Source organism: Notothenia rossii (genome assembly GCF_949606895.1).
Source record: "Notothenia rossii genome assembly, chromosome: 5".
Classification (NCBI taxonomy): Eukaryota; Metazoa; Chordata; class Actinopteri; order Perciformes; family Nototheniidae; genus Notothenia; species Notothenia rossii.
In genome coordinates this window covers 11,917,438-11,942,777 of record NC_136903.1, presented here as the reverse complement: position 1 = coordinate 11,942,777, position 25,340 = coordinate 11,917,438, and the positions used below count along the sequence as shown (strand labels likewise).

At 40.0% G+C, this 25,340-nt stretch overlaps 3 protein-coding genes and 1 long non-coding RNA gene across 6 annotated transcripts in view; 2 read left to right on the top strand and 2 right to left on the bottom strand.

The window, feature by feature from the left end:
* Positions 1-1,940: 1,940 nt before the first annotated feature.
* LOC307040580 lies at positions 1,941-5,019 on the bottom strand. Its single transcript, XR_013808531.1, has 3 exons — positions 4,537-5,019; positions 4,142-4,208; positions 1,941-3,552 (listed from the first exon to the last, which is right to left on the bottom strand). It is a non-coding gene; the product is annotated as an uncharacterized lncRNA (long non-coding RNA).
* A 58-nt stretch (positions 5,020-5,077) lies between these two features.
* Positions 5,078-10,860, top strand: irak4 (interleukin-1 receptor-associated kinase 4). 2 transcript variants are annotated; one of them, XM_079683543.1, is made up of 11 exons: positions 5,078-5,401; positions 5,542-5,702; positions 6,325-6,486; positions 7,087-7,247; positions 7,327-7,391; positions 7,826-7,940; positions 8,026-8,135; positions 8,592-8,778; positions 9,284-9,346; positions 9,658-9,822; positions 10,447-10,860. In XM_079683543.1, exons 1-11 carry the CDS (start codon positions 5,241-5,243, stop codon positions 10,507-10,509), a joined length of 1,413 nt encoding a protein of 470 aa, XP_079539669.1. In that variant the 5' UTR covers positions 5,078-5,240; the 3' UTR covers positions 10,510-10,860. The 2 variants fall into 2 exon arrangements, with proteins under 2 accessions (XP_079539669.1, XP_079539668.1); XM_079683542.1 differs by having other exon boundaries at positions 5,079-5,401; positions 6,319-6,486.
* Positions 10,850-21,032, bottom strand: twf1a (twinfilin actin-binding protein 1a). The gene is made up of 9 exons (XM_079683551.1): positions 20,884-21,032; positions 19,450-19,530; positions 19,116-19,294; positions 17,821-17,916; positions 17,417-17,521; positions 14,820-14,945; positions 14,171-14,321; positions 13,920-14,041; positions 10,850-12,072 (listed from the first exon to the last, which is right to left on the bottom strand). Exons 1-9 carry the CDS (start codon positions 20,906-20,908, stop codon positions 11,905-11,907), a joined length of 1,053 nt encoding a protein of 350 aa, XP_079539677.1. The 5' UTR covers positions 20,909-21,032; the 3' UTR covers positions 10,850-11,904.
* Positions 21,033-21,527: 495 nt separating this feature from the next.
* tmem117 (transmembrane protein 117) overlaps positions 21,528-25,340 on the top strand; it is a 42,620-nt gene continuing 38,807 nt past the window's right edge. Inside the window, exons 1-2 of one of the 2 annotated variants that reach the window (XM_079683540.1) lie at positions 21,528-21,703; positions 23,414-23,767. The gene's annotated coding sequence lies outside the window, so the exon portion shown is untranslated. Of the gene's footprint in view, positions 21,704-23,413; positions 23,768-24,529; positions 24,948-25,340 lie in introns of those variants that run through there. The other variant, XM_079683541.1, reaches the window with a different exon arrangement.

The following is a 25,340-nucleotide window of genomic DNA, read 5'->3' as shown; positions in this document are numbered from 1 at the left end:
CGGACGCACCTGTCTGAAGCTGTAATTACTCAAAGCCACGCTTGCAGAAATACATCAGGGGGTGTTTGGCTGTGCCGTCTTATTTTGGCTGATGAACATTTAATTACTTACAAACCGTACAGCCAATAAGCGGTATGTAGCGCAAGGGAAATTGCTAATGTATTATGATTGTGCTGGAGACACAGGGCAAATAACCTTTTTTATTATTATACCTGGCTTTCTTACTTTTACTACATATTTTGTATTTGTTCATGAGTAAACTTTATAGTTTATCTTATACTGTATGTACTCAGGTCTAATAAGATTACAAGGGGATTTGATTAAGAAAAGGTTTGTTTGCTAAACATTTGAATTGTTCTACAATGAAAACCACACTTTAAGATTATTTCCAAATACTCAACAACATGCAAATCATTTTGTTTCAAATACAAATATTTGAATGACAAAAATATTTAAATGGTTTATTTATAAGAATGTGTATTTATCTTGGTAATATTTTCCATGTTCACATTTATATTCTTCTTTTTGTAATAAATTCATAAAAAAAATATTTTGGATTATCATTTTAGTTTTATTGTGCAGCAAATTATTTCGGTAATCTGATCAAAAAGGAGAGTCACAGGGTTTTGGGGAATACCTTCAAAACCAAGGTTTTTTCTACAGACTGCCGGAAAAACAGATGATAATATACGAGGGGCGCAAAGTGGGGCGTACTACAATCCCAATGTGTGGAGTACCAGCTCTCATCTGTCCTTGTTTACCCTGGAGGTTTCCTGGACGTCATATGACTTCCTCTGATCACTTCCTCCACCTGCAGAGTTTCTCCATGGTGATTTAAGCCACTCTGGCACTTCTCCCGCCTCTGCCCTTGTTCCCAACCCGCAGGGGACCTCTCCCTCTCCGTTCTCCCTCACAACCCTTCTCCTTTCTCACTTTCAGATCCAATAGCACTCCTACTTTTCTCCTCTTATATTTGTTATGTGCCCTCTGTTTATCCTTTAAACACTTTTCTGCTTTGCTACTTCTTCTCCCTCAATCTAAGGCTATTGTTTTTTTCCTCTCCTCACACTCTCTCCTCCCTCCTCCACATCCGCTCACTCCCATCTCCCAGCTCACCACAGGGGAGCCCAGAGTTTGGCCTTGCTCCCTGTCTCTGCGTGTGAACTGTGTGTGCGATGTTGGGATTCTGCCACTAAGGTTAGAGGAGGCATGCAGGAGATGAAGGCACTTCAAAGAATCTCTTACACACAGGTGTGAGGGGTATCCCACACCAGCAGATGCAATGACAGCATTAATCTGAGAGCCCAGCAGCTTGTGGTTGCAGCTCTCGTCAAATGTGAGGAGCCTTTGAAGGTCCCTTGGGCACCAGGCAATTTCTTTGTTTTACAGATTTAACAGGCAACTGCTCACCCCCCTCTGGCTTGTGTGTACACCCAAATGTAACACACACATACACTACAGAGGTGCAGATGCACACAGTCACTTTCATAAAGTCACACAGACACACACAAATGCACCCACATGCGTACACACACATAAAACAAAATTGTTTCATGACAAAACAACCACCAATGAGCTCCCATTAAGCTCATAAACTCAGAATGATGTGTTTGTGAAAGCCTGTTTCAAACCTCAGGGATACACTGGCCACCACAATTACTGTAATGGCTCTCATTATTCTGTTTCACACAAAATAACTTAATTGCAGTTTGTTTACACATGTGGTGAAGTCTTCTTTTCATGTAATGCAGTCCATGTGCATGCATTGTCAGAAGATATAAAAAGTCCATTAGGGAAAAGCCTGTAGTCTCTCTTAGTTTATGACTCACTAAATAATTACAAGACGGCTTTGATTATATTATCATGCTTAGTGTGATCCAATTTCCCTAAAAGCAGAATAAACTGGACTTTCTCAGATTACATTATCATACTGTGTTGGCCGCAGTATAAAACTGAAATGATGCTCAGCTGGGATAAATCATATAAAAGTTGCTTGTCATCATCAGGAGGACAAAGTAAGACGTACAATGATTTATTGTGCGTGTGTTGTGGAAAATGTCCGGTGAGGCTGCATTAGTGATGGCCATATGCTTTGGGGCGATAGTGCTAAAAAATTTCATCAGTTTTTTTAATTGCATCAATACTGTATGTGTACCTTTACATAGTTTCCAGATCATGTAGTTTGAGCTGTTATGTTACATTCATTGGTTCAACTAGTGCATTCAACTAACAATAGCTAGATGCCACAAAATATAGTTCAATAGCACAAATGTTTTCAAACGTTTTTGAGCCATACTGGCAGCGCGACTCAATGGTTGGCTTACATGTTCAGTCAAACACTTTGGTCCAGGCTGAAATATCTCAACAACTATTGGATGGATCGTCATGAAATTTAATCGAGACATTCATGAACCATTCACGGTTAATCATAAAACTAATAATGACATTCCCATCAGTCTCAGTCGGAATGGTTTAGTGTTGATTAGCAAATGTTAACATGCTAACAGGTTAAGCTAAAGGGATTACATTACATTGCATTTAGCTTACGCTTTTATCCAAAGCGACTTACAATAAGTACACTCGACCAGGAAGATACAAACTTGAAGAAAACAGAATCATATAAGTACATCAGGTTTCATAGAGCCAAAACATTTCAAGTGCTACTCAACTGGCTTTAGATAAGCCAGTCCTTTATTAGTATATACGTGCTTTGTTAATAGTTCTTTGTTAGTAATTTTATCGCTCAAAGTGGAGTCGAAAGAGATGAGTTTTCAGTCTGCGCCGGAAGATGTGTAAGCTTTCTGCTGTCCTGATTTCAATGGGGAGCTCATTCCACCATTTTGGAGCCAGGATAGCAAACTGACGTGTTTTTGCTGATGGGAACTTGGGTCCCCCTCGCAGTGCGGGTGCAACGAGCTGTTTGGCTGATGCAGAGCGGAGTGCACGTGCTGGGGTGTACCTGTACGGTTTAACCATGTCCTGGATGTAGGAAGGGCCAGATCCATTCGCAGCATGGTACGTAAGTACCATTGTCTTGAAGTGGATTCTAGCAGTTACTGGAAGCCAGTGAAGGGAGCGGAGGAGCGGATTGGTGTGGGAGAATTTTGGAAGGTTGAAGACCAGACGAGCCGCTGCATTCTGGATGAGCTGCAGAGGTCGGATGGCACATGCAGGTAGACCAGCCAGGAGGGAGTTGCAGTAGTCTAGGCGTGAGAGGACGAGAGCCTGGAACAGAACCTGCGCTGTTTTCTGGGTCAGCTGGGAATGTATCCTCCTGATGTTGTAAAGAGTGTATCTGCAGCAGCGGGTTGTAGCAGCTATATTTGCAGTGAAGGACAGTTTGTTATCTAGGGTCACACCCAGATTCCTTGCAGTCTGAGTCGGGGAAACAACAGAGGGGCCGATGTTGATTGTTAGGTCAAGAGTGGGACAATCTTTTCCAGCAAGGAAAAAGCAGTTGAGTTTTGTCAAGGTTGAGCTTGAGGTGATGAGCAGACATCCACTGAGAGATGTCAGCTAGACAAGCAGAGATGCGTGCGACGACCTGGGCCTCTGAGCGGGGAAAGGACAGAATTAATTGGGTGTCGTCAGCGTAGCAGTGGTATGAAAAACCATGCGGGCTAATGACAGATCCGAGCGAGTTTGTGTACAAGGAGAAGAGGAGTGATAAACATTAGACGTCATGCCTGCTAAATATCAACATGTTAGCATTGCTATACATGTAAGCATATAGCATAATAGCTTTGTTTTTGTGTTTGATTTTAGTGTTAAGTATAATAAACGTGCCTTGTGATTTCATCTAAATAAAATAATTTCCCTTGCTTGGTTAAAAAAAAGACATTTGTCTTCACACACTCCTTGCAGTTCACAACTCCACCCATCCAGCCTGACAGCCGGGTCCACATGGAACTGATCACAATTATACAAACTTTGTAATCAGCAACAAACACACCATAAACATATCAATAACTGCTTGAGTGCACAGAGACAAAATGTACTCTGAGGACATTAGAGCAAATGCTTTCATTTGTCTGCCAATTTGTTAACGGTGTTGGGTGTGATGAGTTTGTTTTCAGCTTGAGGGTTTCAAAAAGGAAATCAAGACTGGTTGTTTTGTTCTGTTGTGTTGTTTGGTTCTTACCTGATTGTATTCAGCCAGCCATATCACTCATAAATCCACATCTATGGGGGTAAGAACAGACCAAGTACTGCCGATAAAAAGAGAGAGAGAATGATGAAGGAGCAACACAATGAAAAGGTACAATTCACAATCAAAGCTATCTGGACATGGTTGTTCTAAAGTTACATCTCATGTAAAAGGACAAAGTCAGTTCTTAAATGCTACTTCAGTTAAATTAAATCAGATAATTCATTAAATCAGTTGCTTCCTGCTTCAGTTATAGCATGTCCAGTTAGAACATAGAAACTATACTCCTCTTTCCAAGTTGAAAAGATATGTTTATGTGCATGATAGACACGTTTTAATATATGAATGAATGTAAGATGTAATATATATATACACATATAAGCACTTACACATTTTCCAGTCCTGGATTTGGGTCTGATCTGGACCTCTTGATTGTTCTACCATTTTCTCTGCAGTTCCCCCCAAGCAAGATCTATCTTGATGCAAGGAGGCACTCCTATGTTCTAGTTATCAAACATAGATTTCCACTTAGAGTTATCCCTGTAAATAAATTACCTATGCAATACTCATATCACAAAACAACACCAAATCTCAGGCTGGTTTCAGACGTGACATCTGGTTACTGTCCACTGGAGGCCACTGTCATACTACAAACACATGGGCATTGAAAGCACAGCATAATGTTTGTCTTTCTGTTTCTCTCCTCAAAAACAGGAAAGATAACGTTAACTAAACTAACTAACTCAAACACATCTACAGAGTGCACAAACTGTGATCTTACCAACATCCGGGGGCACACAGTACAAAGTGAACCTTTTATTCATATCCATCACTGCTTGTATTTCCCATAGACTGTACGTATTTCCGCATGGAGGTGGAGACTTGAAGGGGGCCGGCCTGCTTGTGTTACGTTTAAGGAAGTTGCTCAATATTGGAAAGTTTACACATTGTACCAAACCGTGAGCAAAATGTTTGATATTGTCTTTTATTTCATGGGTTTAACGACGGATAATTAACACCCAGAGCGGCGTTGTAAGTTGCACACCATGTTAGAATAACTGTCCAACAGGTTGTGTCATTATTTTGTCGTAGGATGAATAACTTAATAACTTCCGCTACTTACATCCGAAACCTCAGTTATAGTTTGCGTCGCAAGTTGTCCGACTTTTTGGATCCCCAGGACAGGTGGAAAGATGTTATTGTGTCGATACGGAAGCCGAGTGGGGAGTTGGGGTACTCACAGCATCATGTCAGGTAGGTGAATATAGCTGGTGTATTTGCTTTGTTATTGTTTCAGTTAAGGTCGAGAATGCTAGAATATCCATTTATCTATTCGTCTATTTTCTTTATTAATACAATATTTCATATATGTATGTGATGTATTTGTTTCTCAGGAGATTTGAAAGGCTTGTGGCACAGGGGGAAAGTCCCACGGTGGCTCTGCTGGCTGACTGGGGGACCACCAACAGTACAGTGGGTGAACTGGTGGACATTTTGAAGAGTCACAAGTTACTGGCTGCTGCTAATATCCTGCTACCTGATTTAAAACAAAACGGTATAATGATAATCCCAGGCTATGAAATAAACAAAGCCTATCTATGTATCATCAGTGGCCTGTTACATTTGACAATATTTTCTAATTCTTAAATCACAAATTCTCAAAACATACATCATCCCCATCAAAACAGTTTTCCAATTAAATCAAATCAGTAAGTGATAGAATACATGCATCTATACTTCAATAATTAATCAGTTCCAGGTGTTTTGCATATTAAGGGCTATGTACAAAAGCATGAATGCCATAGAGAGGGAAGAGACACCTCTTAATTGCAGATGTATAAACATACATTCTATTCATATATAAAAACAATCACCAAAGAGAAAAACATACTTATTGTTAATGACATTGTTGTGACATGCAATAAAAGTGTCTGCTTTCTGAGGAATTACATTATGACTTACAATACTAGTTTCAAAACAAAAGTTGAAAAGTAGGCCTACTACTATCTAACATCTACACAGAAATGAGCAACATACAAAAAACGTATTTATTTTAAATTGTGTTGTTTAAATAATCTGTAAAAATGCCCATCTCAGTATCAACAACCAATTTAAGATATTAAGACTACTGCGCCATATCAACAAAATAACGTATTCAATGTTTTGTCCAGACACAGTGGAAGAGGATGTTTTACCAGAGATACAGCAGGCCCCTCAAGCAGTACAAACGAACAGCGCTGCTCCTACTAGACTCCTGGAAGACACAGAGACACGGCCACCAGCTGAGAGCTCTGTTCTGCAGACACAGATGCTGGAGAGCAGTGAACCAGAACACACAGGTAACTTAGTTATGTTTACAAACCCAACTGTAGAGAGGCTAGTATAAATATTACATGTTTATGCATACAGAGTCCCTCGTTTTTGATTGTGTTGCATATGGCACTAAACAATATGTGATTGCAAGTTGAAAACATCAACTTGCAATCATAGATTTTAAGAACACAGTTTTGTGTAAATAAAGTGCATGTTTTGACTTTAATTACACAGTTTAGAACTGCTCCAATACAAATAAAAGTACTTCATTCAATATCCAAAAGTAAAAGTAATGTACTTTATAAATTGTATGGAGTTCATCTTTTAAAATATATTATATCTTACTACTATGAACATGTTTTGTGTGGAAAATGTTAATCTGCAGAGGAACCTAAGACTTTAGCTTTTAAATAAAAGAAATAATTGGAATTGTAAAAAATTACAAATAATTGTACCTGAGTAAAATAATTTAGTTCCACTACTAAAAAAAAGCTATCTTGGTTCCTGACATCTATATTTCTACATTTCTATGGGAATGTGTACGTTTACTAAATTGACCAGCAGGTGGCAGCAATGGGAGCTCAACTACATGACTTATAATGAAACTTTTCTGTGTTCCTCATTAGGTGTCTCCAGTTTCCTCTACAATGAGCTGATGAAGATCACAGGCAATTTTGATGACCGGCCAATATCAGACGGCGGCAGCAGACTGGGAGAGGGAGGCTTTGGCACTGTGTACAAAGGTCTCCTAAATGACAAACCCGTTGCTGTGAAAAAGCTCAATCCTGTAAGTTTAAAACGTTTTATGGCAATATTATACTTATGCTCATTTTGCAAATCACAACATAACATACTATCTGATTTAGATGGAGGACATCTCCCTGGAAGAGCTGCAAGTTCAGTTCAACCAAGAGATCCAGACTCTGAAAGTGTACGTTTTATCTTCTCTCTAAAATAAATCCTTGTTGATCAGGTTGATTTTGATGACTCACAGCCACCTCATAACCATTATGTTTTATATGCTAGAGCCAACAAGCTGTTTCTGCTGGTTCAAGGTTTTGTAAAAGCAGCCTTCGTTTAGCTTAGGACCGACATATACATTCAGATTGTATAGATACTTTTAGCCAGTTATTGTAATTACTAAATGGACAATGAATGGAGTTGGTCGATAAAGATATTGGTTCAATCGGAAATGCAAATACTTTTCAGAGTAGTTTTTTTGTGCGACCATGGGGTTTGATTAAAACTCAGCAAGCAAGGAAATAAGGGTATTACCCAACTTGCTTGACATTTTTCTTTGACGTCAACATAGATTCATTTATTTGTAATTACAGATCTGGTTTGATGAGACAGTTTGTTCCACAGGCTGAAACATGAAAACCTGGTTGACATGGTTGGATTTTCCTCTGATGGTCAGCACCCGTGTTTGGTGTATCCCCTCATGGTCAACGGTTCTCTGCTAGACCGAATCGCTTGCTTGGTAAGCATCTCAACTGTTGCTTGCTTCTATCACCTGTGCTTTACTTTACACAGATGAATTCATTATTTGCTTTTTTTCCATTCAGGATGAAAGCCCTCCTCTGTACTGGCGGCAGAGATGCTTGATAGCTGAAGGGACAGCGAGAGGCTTGGAGTATCTGCACAACAACCATCATGTCCACAGAGACGTTAAAAGGTACATACAGTGAGGTGTATCTTCATTGTCATGCCTTTTAATTAAATGATCTTTTCCTAATATAATAATTAAACATTTTGGGAAATACAATTTGTTTTTAGTTTCAAAGAACTATTCTATTGTTCATGTTGTTTTTACAGTTCTGATACATGCTAGGCTTATAACAACTTCACAACAAAAGGATATGAGAGGGGCTTCAATCTCCGTATTATTTTCAAAATGTCCGTCTATTTCTACAATTCAGGGCATAAAGATAAACAAGTTAAATGTCTTTATAACTGAACAAGCACTTTATATATATTTGTATCAATATATGCTTATTTATTATAGGAGCTCTAGTGAACTGGTACGTGGATGTTGTCGACGTATGGCAAAGCTATGCTAGCTCTTTCCATGAATTGTGCTAAGGTAAGCTAACCTCCTGCTGTACTGTAATCTTTATTTTCTTCTTGTCAGTGCAAATATCCTCTTAGATGAAACATTTATGGCTAAGATCTCAGACTTTGGGCTGACGAGGGCATCGGCCAAGCGGACGTCAACAACCATGATGACGGAGAGGATTGTGGGAACCCGTGCATACATGGCACCTGAAGCGCTAAGAGGACAGATCACATCAAAGTCTGACGTCTTCAGCTTTGGAGTGGTAGGCTTTCTGCACACTCCCAAAATGCATGCACACACACATTGACTGGATATTATGTCTGGGAGAAAAAAAAACTGCAACTGTAATGTAAAATGTAAAAACAACTCAGCAGTTTACTTAAGTGCAAGGTTCTCACAAAGTACTGACACATACATAATTGCAGGACATAAATATTAGCGTATACATTTCTTCACATTTGTGAAAATAGAGCTTTATGTTACGTAATGTCTATTATTGCCTACGAATCAGTGAAGGGCCACAGCTGAGTATTAGTAGCTGTAAATATCAAACATATAATCCATCGTACGACATTAGTAGATTGTTTTATGGGATCAGCAGTGTGTAAAACCTCCTGACCTTCTATACAGTGCAGTATGTACAGCCTATATGGACAGCTGTGCAAACACTACAGTGTCTGTGAAGCTACCTGGCACATGGTGGAGTAATAAAGTTTTTTGTGACATCCAGAGCAACGTGATTGACCCCATCTCTCTGCCATCTACAGGTGTTGTTGGAAATATTGTCTGGACTCTCGCCAGCCGATGAAAACCGCGAGCCACAGTTCTTGGTGAGCAGCACAAAGGAGGCTTTCTCTGTGAATCTATCAAGCTCAAGTTTATGATAACAGCTTACTCGAGATGTAACCTTTAATTAGTCAAGGCTCGGTATCAGTTGGTAGTCAAAGAGAGATTTTAATTAGTTTCACCTGTGCTGGGCAAAATGTACAGTATATTTTGGAGTGTCCAAATGAAAAGGGACACTAGAAATCTAATTCCCCAACATGATTGAAGCAATAATGCTTAGTGGAAGTGGAAGCAATATTGTTTATCACTGCCGTAAGTCACATATAGTGCGATTTTTCATCCCCTCCACTCCCAGATGGAGGTGAAGGATGATATAGATGATGAAGAGGAAGATCTGACTTTGGAGGAGTTCCTGGACAAAAAGATGAGCGATTGGGAGATGAGCCAGGTGGAGAGTGTGTACTCTCTGGCCTGTAACTGCCTCCACGACAGGAAAAACAGACGGCCAGTCATCAAACAGGTACAGACAGTGGGGAGAGATAACGGCAGATATTCAGATTTAAAGTTGAAGCTACTGTGCAACACTTTCTGTGTCACCTTGAGGGAAATACCTGTATAATCAGTTCCAGGCGCATTGATAAGTCTGGTGGAGAAGGTCTCACCGTATCCCATAATACAACCACATCGATCAATGTCTTAATCTGTCTGCACCGTCTTGACTTCCCCAGCCTGGCTGTAGCTCTCACATGATTCATCGAAGTATACTGAATATATAAATCTTAGGAAACATACATATTCAGTGTAATTTCCTTTAACAATGTTGCACTTTAGTTTGGAAAAACCTTCAAACAAGAGGAAATAGTACATTTGTTTAGGGACTATTTTCAGCTGCGGATTTGGGTTTGGACACGACGCTGCATAAGAGATCATCTTAAAATAAATAATGTTTAATTCCCCTGTTAATCCTATTAAAGGAACATGTTACTACGTTTAACAGTGTGGCATGTTAATAATATTGTTAAGAAGACAATGTTTTTTATATAAGGTTTTATTCTCTGCATGAAAATACTCAAAACTAAAGTGTTTGTCTTTTTATTTGTAGACTGTCTATTTGAGCTATTCATATAAATATATTTCTTAACAGGTCCTGTTGGAACTGAAAGGAGTTGTCAAAAGCATTTCACTGGATTTTAGAGCACAGGATTGAAGCACAGCATCCCAGAAAAGATCCAAGCTTTATGAGCCTTCTCACGTCACCGGGCGCAGAATTTTTTTACGTGTTGACTGTAACTGACAAAAAGTGTTGTATACAGAACACAATACTCAAATAAGAATTCAGTAATAAATGGCATTTTTGTATTTTATTATGAATGATTTACTATATTTCTAAGAAGTAGCTTGATTTACTTTTTTTCTACAGCATTTTATGAGATTGTTTTTGCCACGTTTGCTATTTGAATGTCTTAAAAATACTGAAAGTGTCTGTTACGATTACAGTGTCCACATAATGTATTTATTGTAAAAAGAATAAAAGGAAACAGAAAATGTGTGATTTAAATATTTTATTTTTTCTTCGTTAAAAGAAAGATTGGTAAGAAAACAAATAAGACCGAACATGATTTTATTTTCTATTAGAATGACAAAGTATGAATATACAGGAAGTGATTTTCCCTTCAGACATGAGGTGAGCTAAGTAGTTTGCCTAATATTAATCAGTAGACCAGTGGATGTGGCAACATTTTCATCAAGGTAATAAGTATATTATTCCCTTTCCTATCCGGTTGCTCGGCTGCCCTCCTGTTTGGGAACCAGCAAAGTTGGAGTAGCTTCCTCTGAGTGAAATCTGAGATGTACTGATCGAATATTTCTGGAAGCACTGGGTCTTTCCACTGTGATCCTCACCAACACAGACTAGACTGTTTCTTAATCATATAGCATCACACAGCTACAATATGTACATTTACAGCACTTGCATAGAAAAATAAGTTTCTCAGCAGATGATTTTTTTCATGTAAACCACAGTAATATCAAAAAAGAAGTCAATTTTCCAAATATAAAATGCACTGTTAAAAGGAATCAATAGACACAAGTGGGATAACTTTTTCTGCTTTGGAGCACTTCATTGTGCAAACAGTAGGAGACAATTTCAACATATTAGACACAAAAACATTAATTGACACAGACTTAAGGAATGCAAGTTAAGAATTCAAGCATGTGAACTCAGAATGTTTTTTTTTTATCATATTGGCGCAAGTTCACATTAGTCACATTGATACTTTGTAAAGTCTTAGAGCTGGCAACAATGTGGGAAACTCACATTTGACTTTGTTTGGGCCTCTTTTAAAATCTTTGTGAATAGTTGTGACTGCACTAACATATATGAATATGCTTCCATTTGGCAGGCTACAAATGGAAAATTCTGAAGTGTGTCATTGCTCAGTTGTCCTTGGCGTGCATAGTTGGGTCTCTGGGGATGTTTACGGGCGTTTGAGGTTGTCGTCTTATTCTTTTAAACAAGCGTTTCAAATATGATTTCCCCCATTGCAGGAATGTTCCACTGTGGAACGTGCTCGGGGTGGAGGTGGGTGGTGCTGAGGTCTGTTTAATCTCTCTCCTCTCCCTCTGGGGTGGGTCGGGTGATGCGGCGTACGCCCCTCTTCCCGGTGGGGCCTTTGGGCTTGGCGAAGGCCTGCTTGTGTGCATGCTGCTTGGGATGAACCTCTTCGTACAGGAAGTCACCGGTCAGTTCATCCCCGTTGTCGATCTCCAACTGGGAAACAGACCGAACATATGAGCAGATGCACTTGCAGACACAGCTTAATCAAAAACTCCTTAAGCAAAGCATGTTCTTTTGAAGTATTAAAGGTTCTACTTTGTGGTGACCATCTGTTTCGAATATCATCTTCGAAACAGAAAACACACTCTTTATGCTATACTAAACAAATAACTAATGCTGTAAAAATGATCGCGTTAACGGCGGTAATTCATTTTTTGAATTAATTGCGTTAAAATATTTAACGCATGTGCAGAATGGCCCGCCCCATACATCCCACCAGTGGCAGCGCCAGGGTAAGAAATGGCTTAGCCCCACCATGAAAAATGATGTTAAAGTAAGCAAAATAAAGTCTGCCAACTGGCGCCGAGTAAATTGCACAGACAGCAGTTAGTAAGATTGATTTCAGCAGCCACTTGTCTGGAAATACCGAAGACCAGAAACGGTTTTGAAAACTTGTGTCACGTAGTGATCGTCTTCTCAATAGAACATCTTTGATAATATCTTCTGGCCAATCAGAATCAAGATAACGGCGTGGTGTTGTTGCAGCAAGTCCCGACGGAGAATACTTTTGCTGTAGTACAGGGGTGCACATAACTGGTACACGGCTATGTGCGTAATCTGAAATGCGTACCGTCACTTGTGTCACAAAGCGCATTTGCGTACCGACGTACTTGTGAAGCTTTTCCAGAAGGCGGTTGGATCACCCGACGACAGAGTCGGTCTCCGTGTGCACAGACAGGGCTGCTGTTAACGTCGGTCTGTACAACGGAATTGTGCCAAAACTACGCCAACCGGCTGCGGAGGGAGACTCCCCCCCCTTCACTGGAGAACTGCGCTAAAACAGCTGATCACAACGTTCACGCTCTGTGGTCACGAAGTACTCCACTAGCCCTCCCCCCCGTCGACTTTCCTGAAGTACCCCCCCCGTTGATAGAAATCAACACGTAATGAATTAAGACCCCACGGTTTGATGATTGATAGGTGTGTGGGTTGTCTTTCATTTTGACACAGAAACATTTTATAATAAACATAAATACTGTATGTTAAATGGATATATCCGCCTTCTTTCATTTATCTTTCCACTCCCACAACAATACACTTAAAGAAATGGCATATTTTGGACATAGTTCGAATGGTGATTAATCATGATTAATTCATTTTTAAGCTGTGATTAATCTGATTACAATTTGTAATCGTTTGACAGCCCTACAAATAACCTCATGAATTCACTTTTTAGCACTGAAACCACATCAGGAGGCAAATTGTCCCGTTAAAGACTCTAAAAACATTTACTCAATCCACTTTAAAAAGTTTGAAAGGTTTGGATTTTTAAGGGATTTCTGTCTCGTGTCTGTGATTTTCTCACTGGTTCAAAGTGAGGGATACATAAATGAAAAAATGTGACGGTCATGCTTCCCAGTCAAAAAAATCTTCATCAACTAATTATTTTTGCTTTGTCAATAAAAACTTCAATTAAAATTCAATATGAGTTGAAATAGTTCCATTTACAGTATATGACAGTGTAAAGTATTTAGGACGCTTGAACCAGTGAACTTGCAGCATTTTTCATTGAAAAGTATCCAAATAGTTGCTGAAAATGTTCCTGAGGGTGAACTAATTGTTGCAGCTCTAGATCAAACCAAACACAAACTGACCTAATCATTAATAAATGAAACCTAATTATGTTCGTTCCGAATTCTAACTTTGATTGTCGCCTATTAATTAGAAATATTTTGAGAAATAATCAGGATTTAAAGAAGGTTTTAAGGGCTTAAAGTTTGTGACAAAAAAGTACGAAGATTGGTATGCCATAAGTATTTTATCATGATGGATAGTCTCACCTTTTTCTCAATCTCGATCTGGAGGTTGTGCTCCACCATGTCCACCAAGGGGTTTTTGCAGCTGGAATACAGCATCCTCTCTCGGATGCTACAGTTGTACCCGGGCATGGAGTAAATGAACACTGCAAAGGGAAGAAAAGACAATTAGAAAAGCAAACACAAAAAATAATTAGAAACATCAAAAACGTAGTCGTATAGAAAGAATAGAGGGTGTGTTGACTTTTCATGATAAGTTGTGAGAATCGAATCACCTGTGGACTCTAGGTAGTCGCCTTCGTGGGAATGTTTGTAGAGGAACAAGTGGTAACGTGCAGATTCTTTAGGGATTCTCAGTGGCAGGTCTTTCAACTCTGTTGGCTCAGTGTTGGACAACCGAATCAGCTCCTTCTCAGCGTCTACTTCCTGTAGACAAAGGAATGGAAAAGTTACTCACGAGGTTGGTGGCATGCGCTTGTGACCATGTAGTTCCTGCTTGGAATTCTAGACAAAATTAGGAACATCTGTGTGGGGCGAGTGAATGAAATCAAGCATTTCCCTCGCTCTGAGGTGGAACATTTACTATCCAAATGCCTTTGTTAGATAAATACATCAAACACTCGGCTGTCTTGAGAAGCTTTTAGGATAACAGACAAAAAAGGGAACGGAGACACAATTATTCCTTTGTACTTGGCGATGATCTGATCTGAGTTGTGACATAAAGCCTTTGAATTTCAATGAGAAGGACAAAGGCTTTTTGGGCAAAATGAGTAAGTCATTGTGTCGGTCTGTAAACAACTCCTGACCAAAAAGAGCCTATCTCTCCCAGCAAAATGTAATGAAAGGAAAGAGACTTGATTTGTTTATCCAATGATTGATGGAGCAAAGGTCAAACTGACTAATGATTTGCTCTTAAGGACTCACCAGTTGTACGTAATTGACTCTTTTGTCCCTAAAACGTTCAAGTGCTGCAATAGCGTCTTGGTGGATAGGGAAGGCCACTCCCTGCAGAGTCTGCTGCTTGGTGTCCACGCTGATGTCCGTCTGCACCTGAACACATCACAAAAAACAGGAAGAGGCACTTCAGCTTCCTATCATCCTGCCATAGACACATTAATGAGCAAATATGAAATAGATAACACATAGGTGGCATTTATTATTACTTTATTCAGTACATTCAAAAAGGTTTCTTCTTTATTAAGAGGCATATTTATACAGATATGTGCTCAAACAACCAAGTTCATTATTGAATCTAGAATTGGACTCTGTGGTAAACAGTGAGTATGTGGATTCTAACATGTTCTTGACCTCACACACACACACACACACACACACACACACACACACACACACACACACACACACACACACACACACACACACACACACACACACACACACACACACACACACACACACACACACACACACACACACACACACACACACACACACACACACACACACACACACACACACACACACACACACACACACACACACACACACAGGTGGTGACATTATGTCATCATGCTGCCTATCAATCAGAACAGAACAAATCCTTCTCTTGAAAAACACTCTGGTCTTAAAATTCAATCATATCAGGAAGCAAATCCATTTCCTGTCAGGAGTTTCATGATAAAGAGTTGTGGATAAGTAAAATATAATAAACGTTTTTCTCGTTTCTTGTCATCAGAAAGTAAGAAGTGCAACAAGCAGCTTGCTGGAGCATGATGATTACGTGAGGTGCTTGTATCGGCAGTGACAAGGCGCCTCCACCAAATCAGACAGAAAACTGGAAATGCTGGGGGGGATTACTCTGATGGATTGAATCTATTTTTAGAGCTCTGTTCCCACAAAATGAAATGCCGTGCAAACATGATTGAGCCTCCGATGTAGCTACCTCGCATACCAAAAAGGATTGCGGGTCTTTTATCCATCTGCTTAGTAAAAGTCAGGCAGTCTCCAAAGCACAGCGATGATAAACATTTCAAAGCCCCTTTTTCATCTAGGCGGTCCAGATTAATGCTATATTATCTTCCTTCAACAGCTGGTCGAGTGGGACGAGCACAAACCTCACTTCCCATTTTGCTCTGCTGTCTTTAATTGAGCATACTTTGGAGAGAGAAAGTGCACTTCTCAAACCACTTCCATATATGGTAAGAAAGACAGTTGTTGTTTGTGTGGTGAGGCCTGGAGAGCAGCAATTAGAAAAGGTAGTTTCTCAAAAAAGCAGAAGAGTTCATTTGGGTTCATTTATGGGAACGGCAGCACAAAGTCCGAAGAGTAAAACTTCAGATGACATTCTTCAGTCTGGTGAAAGTCAGTCTGCAGTGTAAACACTCCTGCAGCATTAGCAGGATATCCCGTTACATTATTATTACTATCTTCTCTGTCAACAACAAAGGAAAAGCACAGTGATACAGCTCACCTGTGCTTCACGCAGAATCACTGCTGAGTGTTCATAACTACAGAGAAATCACATTTGCATGAAGCTCTCTCAAATGTATATTTGAACACTGATAAAGAGCTCAGACATGCAAACAAGAATATATTTCAGTCTACTTTATGGTCCATTAGTTTTGCTTAAAATTGAAATGTGTCTTTTGAACTGACATAAAAGAAAAGATACACCAGAATAATGCTTATTAAACGTTTAAAGTGACCGAATGGCAGTAATAAAAGTGACGAGTGGACTGTTATTCCACTGGTATGTAGCCGTAGAGCTATGTGCTGTCCAAGCCCTAATATATTCGTCTCCGCCAACATCCTGCTGTTCTAATGCATCAGCATCTTTTCTCTGTTGATACTGCCGGGGCAAGCATATGCACACTGCTGCTGACCTTGTGCTGTTTGGAAGGACGCATCGCTGGCCTTCATTGATACTCTGACTGTTTCTGCTGGGATATAGACCTCACACACAGCAGATGTGTTAAAGAAGAATACTGCTGTGAGCTGCTATTTTTCCCCCCTCTGAAACCTCAGATAAAAAGGATGACGTCGTGTCATTTATTTTAAGAACTGAGAACAAGCCCTGCTAAGCACAACAGCCACTTCAGAACGGACTCAGGCAATTCAACGTGTCAACATGCCATGGGTTATGTGTGACAACAAGCCTGGGAACAGTAGCCAAGAAATTCAATCCAAGTGTGTTGTCTGTACGTGTGTGTGTGTGTATGTGTATGTGTATGTGTGTGTGTGTGTTGTCTGTACGTGTGTGTGTGTGTGTGTACGTGTGTGTGTGTACGTGTGTGTGTGTGTGTGTGTGTGTGTGTGTGTGTGTGTGTGTGTGTGTACGTGTGTGTGTGTGTGTGTGTGTGTGTGTGTGTGTGTGTGTGTGTGTGTGTGTGTGTGTGTGTGTGTGTGTGTGTGTGTGTGTGTGTGTGTGTGTGTGTGTGTGTGTGTGTGTGTGTGTGTGTGTGTGTGTGTGTGTGTGTGTGTGTGTGTGTGTGTGTGTGTGTGTGTGTGTGTGTGTGTGTGTGTGTGTGTGTGTGTGTGTGTGTGTGTGTGTGTGTTCACACCTCATTCAGTTTGATCTTTCTCAGTTCCTCCTCTGCAGCAGTGAGGGGAAGGGGGGCAGCCTGGACAGCCAGATATTTCCTGTATCCACTCAGATTCATTTCGTCCTGGGTGGGCAAATAACAGCACAATCACACATCATGCAGCAATACAGTTTGACTCACTGGCACATCGTTTGTCCTTTTGGTTTCCATAAATGTATTAAGCTGAAGCTTAACTTTTGAGGGTTTGTTACTGAGGCTTAAGGGCATAAAAAGAGCTTTTCGCAAAGGTTAAGGATTCAAGGATCATTCGTTGTCATTTTGCAAAACAGAGTTGCACGAACAAATGCAGTTGTAGCTTAGTGGATGATGTAAGAACAGAGAATAACAATGGTAGTAGTATGGGTTCCTCTTGTAAGACCTACCTTTGTGTTACCGAAAATCTCATCCTTGATGTGCCCGCCCCCAAACTCTTTCTTCAGTGTGGCTCTGGTAGCAGCATATAACATTTTATGTCGCACCTGTTGAGAATATGTAGAAAAGTGAAAGAATGTTTTTCATTTAGTAAAAATCAAACATTCTTGAGCTGAAATCTGGCAGCTTCAGAGGATAACATATTTCCCTATTGATCTTTCCTTCTTGCTTTGTGCTGGAAAAGACATTTATGTTCTGAACATAATTAGAACTGTGTTAAGTGATTGATTATATTCTTGCAAACACTTCAGTTTTCTCACAGCATTGTTTATATCCCTGATAAAATGCTAGCAATCTTCTTCCCTGCCTTTGTTGATTTGTTTCATAGCATTAACACCACCTGTTAATTAAAACTAAGTAGCAAAAAGGGAACCTACTTATAAATAAAACATTGAGCCATAGCACTACTAGTGGTCGAAAACTCCTTAGGGTACCTTTAAATGCCCTCTTTAACACAATCTTGATTATAGGATAAATAAATACATTGGAGTTGGAGTTGAATCAGTTTAACAGCTGGTTGTGAAAGGATCATGCAACTTCCAGGCAAGCCTCAGCCTGCAGCGAGGTGCTTTGGAGAGAGGGCAGGAATGTTAAGCTTGCATATGGCTCCCAGAAAGTGAATTTAAATTAAATTGCAGTATGTAGTTAGAGCGCCACATATACCCTACATGGCTTTTTCTGGCATCGTTCTCTCCTTGTAACATTCCTCTTTCCACTGCGACAGAAACAACATGCGTATGTCTATTTGTCATGGTTATTTTGGATCGCAGTGACAACACCAAAAGTTTGGATGGAACCAAATGACAATGACTTACATTGTACGGGACAAGAGCACAGCAAATGCAAAACACACATTTGCATGACAAGAAAAAACAACAATCGTGAAACACTGAGTGCGAGGATTTTCAGTCGAGAGATGAGAGGTTTGAACTAAGAGCCGTGTTATTTGGAGAGCACCATAATCTGACTGTGTTTAGATTTTTAAGAGGTCTGTTGCCTACATTTATGCAGTATTGATGTGGTAACCCCGCCCAACTGATGCTCAAAGCAGAGGAGGACAAAATGCTGTGAAGTTGCACTATTTCTATTCTATTTGTATTTACTTGCATTATTTAATCAGTTGTATTGAGTTGCACTGTTGGAGCAGCCTGTGACCTAAGATGTGTGACATATCTACACTGTAGCTATGTACACATGATAATAAAAGCTTTGAATCTTGAAAAGCGATTCATCTAAGTTTTCTTACAGTTGAGTTGTCTGGTGACCAGGCCAGGAAGATCCACTCGTAGCCCTGGTTGTTGGTGGAGTCCAGCCGGTACAGAACATAGCAGGGCACGTCGTCCTCCAGGAGGGGCACAACTAAGGAATCATACTCCTGGTCCCACTTCTTTGATGCTTTCCCGGTGGTGCCCATAGTCAGCTGCTCTGGAAAGCAGATGTGTAAAACAACACAGTCAGCAGTGCACAGATTTGTTAGTAATGTTGAAATGTCAGCTCTAGTAGAAGTCTGAGAAGAAGTACGAGTTAAGTGTTTACTTGGCAGAAGGAGCTGTAAACAAACACCCTGGGACACTGCTTACCGGCCTCAATGACGACCTTTATGACTCGATATTGGTCTCCATTCCTGGCTTTGGCAAAGATGTCTTTCACATCATTACCCGCTGTGAAAAGACAGAAGGGTGTTACTTTCTATGGTTTGAAACTGATGCCTGCATGAACTGCACACTCCTGCTAACACAAACTTTTTCAGCATCTGATTAAAAATGTTTCCACCTAAACATGTTGTGAGTCTTACTAACCTGTGGACCAGGTTACCGCATGTTAGACACTAAATAAAGCTTTATTGATTATATGTATCTTTATTAACATAATCTTCGAAATAACCTATTTCCTTTTAACATACTTCTAGTCAAGCAGAACATTTTTATAAATTATTTGGTCATATCCTCATCAAGCAATAATGAAACAATTACTAAACCCACAGTAAAACACTTAATGTGTATTATTTGTTGCAATGCATAGAAGGTTGCATGGTTTCAGTATTACAGATATGAGAACACAAACCACCTTTGAACCCAAATACAGGCACAATACAAATATCTCTCTGATATCAGGAAGCGAGGAACAATTCCCTATAACATAGACGATGTGGTCAATTGTCAAATACCATCATTTATTACACAGCTTTTCTACGGCAGTGTTATTATTCAAACACAGGAATTTAGTTTAGTTGTATGTACATGTTAGGCGTGGACAGCAGTTTGACCTAGACTACTACACCCTGCATAAGCCTCTGCTGCACACATGTAGATAATAACTCAAAACTTTAGTCTGATATATTAAGACTTGACAGACTTTGACAGGTGAGTTAAACAGACATACCAACAAAACAACTGATCATATTTCATTTAAGTGTCAACTATATACGAAAAACCAATGTCACAACATGTGCCTGTCTCTTATTAACTCATATAATTTGCAGGTTGCTTTACCTCAAAACAGACAAGCATTTCCGCGGTGTTGCTGCCATGTTTAACAGGATGTCACGCCCTTTGTCAAGACTATTTTTATTATAACACAGAGCAGGTAATGGCTATTCGTGAATGTATTGGAACACCGTTGGTCTACCAGGCCAGCAGTTTGTTTAAATGAAGGCGTCGCCCATCTATCTAGAAAGATAAACTAACGTTGCAGGATTACAGCTTTATTCTGAGAAGCTAAAGCATTTTGCAACATTGTAGAGAATAAAATGGAGTAGCACTAGACGTGATTTAGGTGGCTCATGAACTGGCTAAATGCTCAGGGATTAAAGCCTTAAAGTGCCCAAACAGGGCACCGCTGATCATCAGACACAGCACGATAGCTCACAGCTAGCTAGGAGTGGCTAGCTAACTTGACGCTAGCTTCTGGGTACAATGAATTGTTGGAGGTACTTAACGCTCACCCAAGAATGGCACACACGCACAAAACAAGACATAATGAAAGAGACATTGAAAGGAGGGAAATGCATCTACCTTGTATGCCCGTCTGATGTGACATTGTGTCTTTCGTCGGATCAAGAGCTGATGCAGCTGTTCAGGCGAAACCAGGACAGAGAAGCAGGAAGAGAACTACATCAAGAAGAGCCGCCCCCCGTGTGACCTCATCAAAGCAAAATCACAGGACCTGTTCAAACAATTGTAATATATTTTATAATTAAACAATTATCATATATGTTCCTTTTTTGTTACCATTTCTTAATAGGATTAATATTATTAAATTATAATTTAAGACCTAAATCTGTTATATGACAATTATTATGTTTAAGAGTAAGAGAAATAAACAAAGTATTAATGTTCATTTATTTCCACATTGATTTATTTCAGTTTTTCTTGAAATGTATTTATTCGTGTATTTTTCGTATTCCTGTATGTATTCCTGTATTTATACATGTATTTATGTTGTACTCATGTCATGTTCTGTCCTCCATACCTGTATGCTCGTTGTCTGCACAAAGGTACATCTTTTGTCTTTTGCTATGCTGATAACCATGATAACCCACATCTGCTTTTAATGTCACATGATCAAATTGACAATATTTATGATTACACGTATTCTTTTATTCTATACAGTGGAGTTCAAAAATATTAGATTGGTTCTTTATATATTTACCAATAGGCTCAGGGTTGGAACACGATTAAAGCAAGTCAGTTATTTGTTCACTCTTAAATTCTGATCTTTATTCACGTAGATATGTCCTGCTTTCATGGCAGCAAATCCTATTGGCGTGAAACCCTGCAACATCTGGACGCCACCGGGCTTCCTGCCTCTGCCATATGTCCCTCCCACTCCTCGGTAAATAAAAAAATAAAATACGGATAGATTTTACAGCAGAACAATTGTCCTCATCCTGTCACCAGGGGGAATCTCAGGAGATGTGTCACAGCTATGGATGTGCTCACAGCTGGAGTCACACCGGAAATAATGTGAACCGGTCTTCAAAATAAGGGTTTTATTTATTATCCTAACAAGATTGGTGCTGTAGTTTAAACTGGCATACGCATGCGTAGCACAGTTCAGAGTTCAAATGAATGATTATAATGTTGAACTACCTCAAAGTGAATGCTATTAAGCTAAATTGTATTGAGACATTTATGTGTCTTTACCTATGGTCTTTACATACAGTCTTTGCTTTATGCATTGCTGATATTCACAAGGCATTATGTTAACTGTAGAAATATATATTCAAATTTCTTTATTAGGATAAACCCCTTGAGGTGAATCACCTCGTTTTCAAGGGGGTCCCAAGAAAACAAATAACAAACAAGTACAACATACAAACAACATTCACACACATACATCGGAAGAAATAACCAAGAAATTACAAACATTCAGCCTAAGCATACAGCACATGGTAATACATTATAGGCGGTTACATTGAATGCATATCATTGGGTAGAGTAAAGTAGAGTAGCTGTACTATATATACAAAATCATAACAATAAAGACTTAGAAATAAAGACTTAGAAATGGGCAATAGGTGGGTCATCTCATGAGAAGATGGTGAAATAAGATGGAGCCTCAGCAACCCTTAAACAATAAATAAAGTACTTCAGGTCATACAAAAACATTCAACCTTGAGGTGAGACGACAATGCACGCTTGAACAAAGTCAGAGTAGGGAGAGATCTGATGGTAGCAGGTAAGTTATTCCAATCAGCAGGAGCTTTACATTTGAAGGCTCTTTTGCCAATGTCCTTTTTAACTAGAGGAACGGTGAAGAAGAGCTGAGAGGTATGTCTAACTTGGTGGGTTGATGTAAAACGAAAGAGATACTGTTTCAAATATGGGGGATAATTAAAGTTGAAACTTTTATAAATGAACTCAAGCCAGTGCAAATGTCTTCTCAAATCAGGAGAAGGGAGATTGAGGTTTAGGTACAGTGCACAGTGGTGTGTATGGAAATCACAACCGAGAATAAATCTACACATTCTATTGTAAGCAATGTTTAGCGGGGCTAGAACAGATTTCGGAGCATTGAGATAAACAACGTCACAATAGTCTAATAAGGGAAATAGCAGTTGGGTAGCAAGTTTTTTCCTAACTTTTAAGGTAATAAAAAGGTAAATAAAAAGCTTTAATAAAAAAGAGCAATATTTAAATGTTCTAATGTTTATTTCAATAAAATGGTAAAACAAATAACCAACACTCGTTTGTTAATGGAATGTCAACCTTTAAACAACAATATACAGGCTTTGTGTGTATCTATGCCTACAGGAAAAAAACAAACAGCATTATGTATCATAATAATAATAACAATAATTAATTGCATTTTATTTTAGTCATAAAATACTAAATTATAACAAGAATATGTGAAACCCAAATAAAATAAAATGCATTAAAATAAGTAAGCACATGCCAATACTGTATATATCTATGTAGGTTAATTGACAAACGTTTTTTTTTATCACGTTTTACTTTGAAATGTGAAAGCGGAAGTATTATATTTGAACTGTATCTCGCTTGACGCTGGTGAATAATGTGTTGGCTACATTGCGTTGCACAGATGCTATGCGTGCTGTGTGGATCCAGCCATCTCCATCCTCTGTACAGCAGCAGCGTCCCGTTCACAGCCCAGAAACAGCACCGCCCGGCGGGAACCTGCTGACGAAGCACCGCCCGGCTCAGCTAGCCCGCCCGGCGCATGGACGCTCCAGCACAATGGCAGAGGATTTGGGGATGCCTCTGTCGTACACCAACAACAGGTCGCATGGATAATCCCTCCACAAAAACCCTCCCGCATCCTTTCGTTTTTGGGATGATTAGAGCGCCGCTGTCGGCTTGATGTGACAGGAGAGCCGTGCGGGAGCGGGGCGTCTTGTCCCGGCTGTCGACTGAAAGCAACGACGGCGTGGAGCAGGTGCGTTCATGACGCTGATCCACCGCACATGCACACATTATATTACCGAGTTGCAAGCAGGTAAGGTCTGCACGAATTTCGGCCGTCCCAGATGTATCTTGGAGCACCGATATTAAAGTTGTGTAATCAGATAATTCCAGTCAAGCCTGTGTTATCTGTGAGATACGTGAGGTCGGCGATGTGACATTTGGCGTCATCGCTCTTGTGACATTAGAGGGGATGTGTGTGGTCACAGACTTATGCTCTTTACACGGTAGTCCATTCAGGAATTGACAGATTTGGCCCGAATTGACGGACCACTCAGTGTATTTCCTGCAGGCAGCACTTAGGTCTATTGGGCCAGTAATTTACATGGTTTAGAGGAAAAGCCAGGGAGTTTAGAGGATGTACCCTACCATGAGCAAGATGATAATAACGGTGATTAGGATATCAAAGTTCTTGCAGATTCTACTGCAATCTCAAATGCATGTCCATCATTGTCAGCCCCCAGGTTGATGAGTCCTTTTTGGATATTATTTGCATGTTTTCTTCCTGTATTCATCGGTGTCCTTTGGGTGCCAGCTGAGTCCCTCTCCATGCCTGTTTGGGACTCTGCATTGGCCTCAAACTGGGTACAGGTCCCATGTCACAACTGCCCCTCATGTGTATAATGGGATAAAGGCAGAAAACGAATCAAGCATTTCACTGAAGATTAAGTGTGTATGGAATCACTGGTTTAGCAAGACCCAAGGTGGCAAGTATCCGAATGACAAGATAAAACATGGTGCTGGTGAAATGTAATAGCCACATGGGGGTTTCACTTTGGCAGCTCTATTTCTGGAGACGTTACATCATCTAATATTCCCACTGTGGGGTATTTTGGGAAACTGTGTCAAAGCAGTGAACTGGTTTGGGGAATTCAGTCGAGCAAAGTCAGACCAGTCACAAAGGGCTACAGCGAGGGAGTTCAGAGTGAAGTCGATGGGTGTCGTGTGTGGGCTTTAAGAATGCAGAGGGGGGGGGACTGTTGGGAAGTTACTCCAAGCGCTGCCTCTGCTTGGCAGGTGTTCCCCAACAGAGCATAAGTGTAATGCTGCCACACTTTTTCTGGGGGGAGCACAGAGTAGACAGGCTGAGAGGATAAGCCTTTTCAAGAGCCAGCGCTTTACAGCTAAGCACTTCAAGATTCTACCTTATCCAGGTATGACACTAAACTTCAACCTGTTTTTCTGACTGAAGAATGTAGTTTTTAAAAGGCTTAATCTTTGTTCAGCTTTTTGTTAAGTTGTGAGCTCAGCTAACACATTCAACTTTTCAAAAGTTCAACCTGTTTTCATGCACCTGATTCTTTGCTGTCATGGCATCCCCATCCAGACGGATCAAGCCCTCTCTGACATGTTTGTGTGATAATCTTTGCGTTGACGTGAAAGCCTGTCTCTGCACTAAGACATCTCTGTGTAGGTGCATTGTTGGCACTGCTGCTGCACAGAGTTGTCTGAATTTAGCATAATCTCACAATCTCTCCCAAACCTCAGTTACACTCCGAACACTAATCTCAATCGGAGGGATGTTTCACTCTAATCTGCCGTGCTGA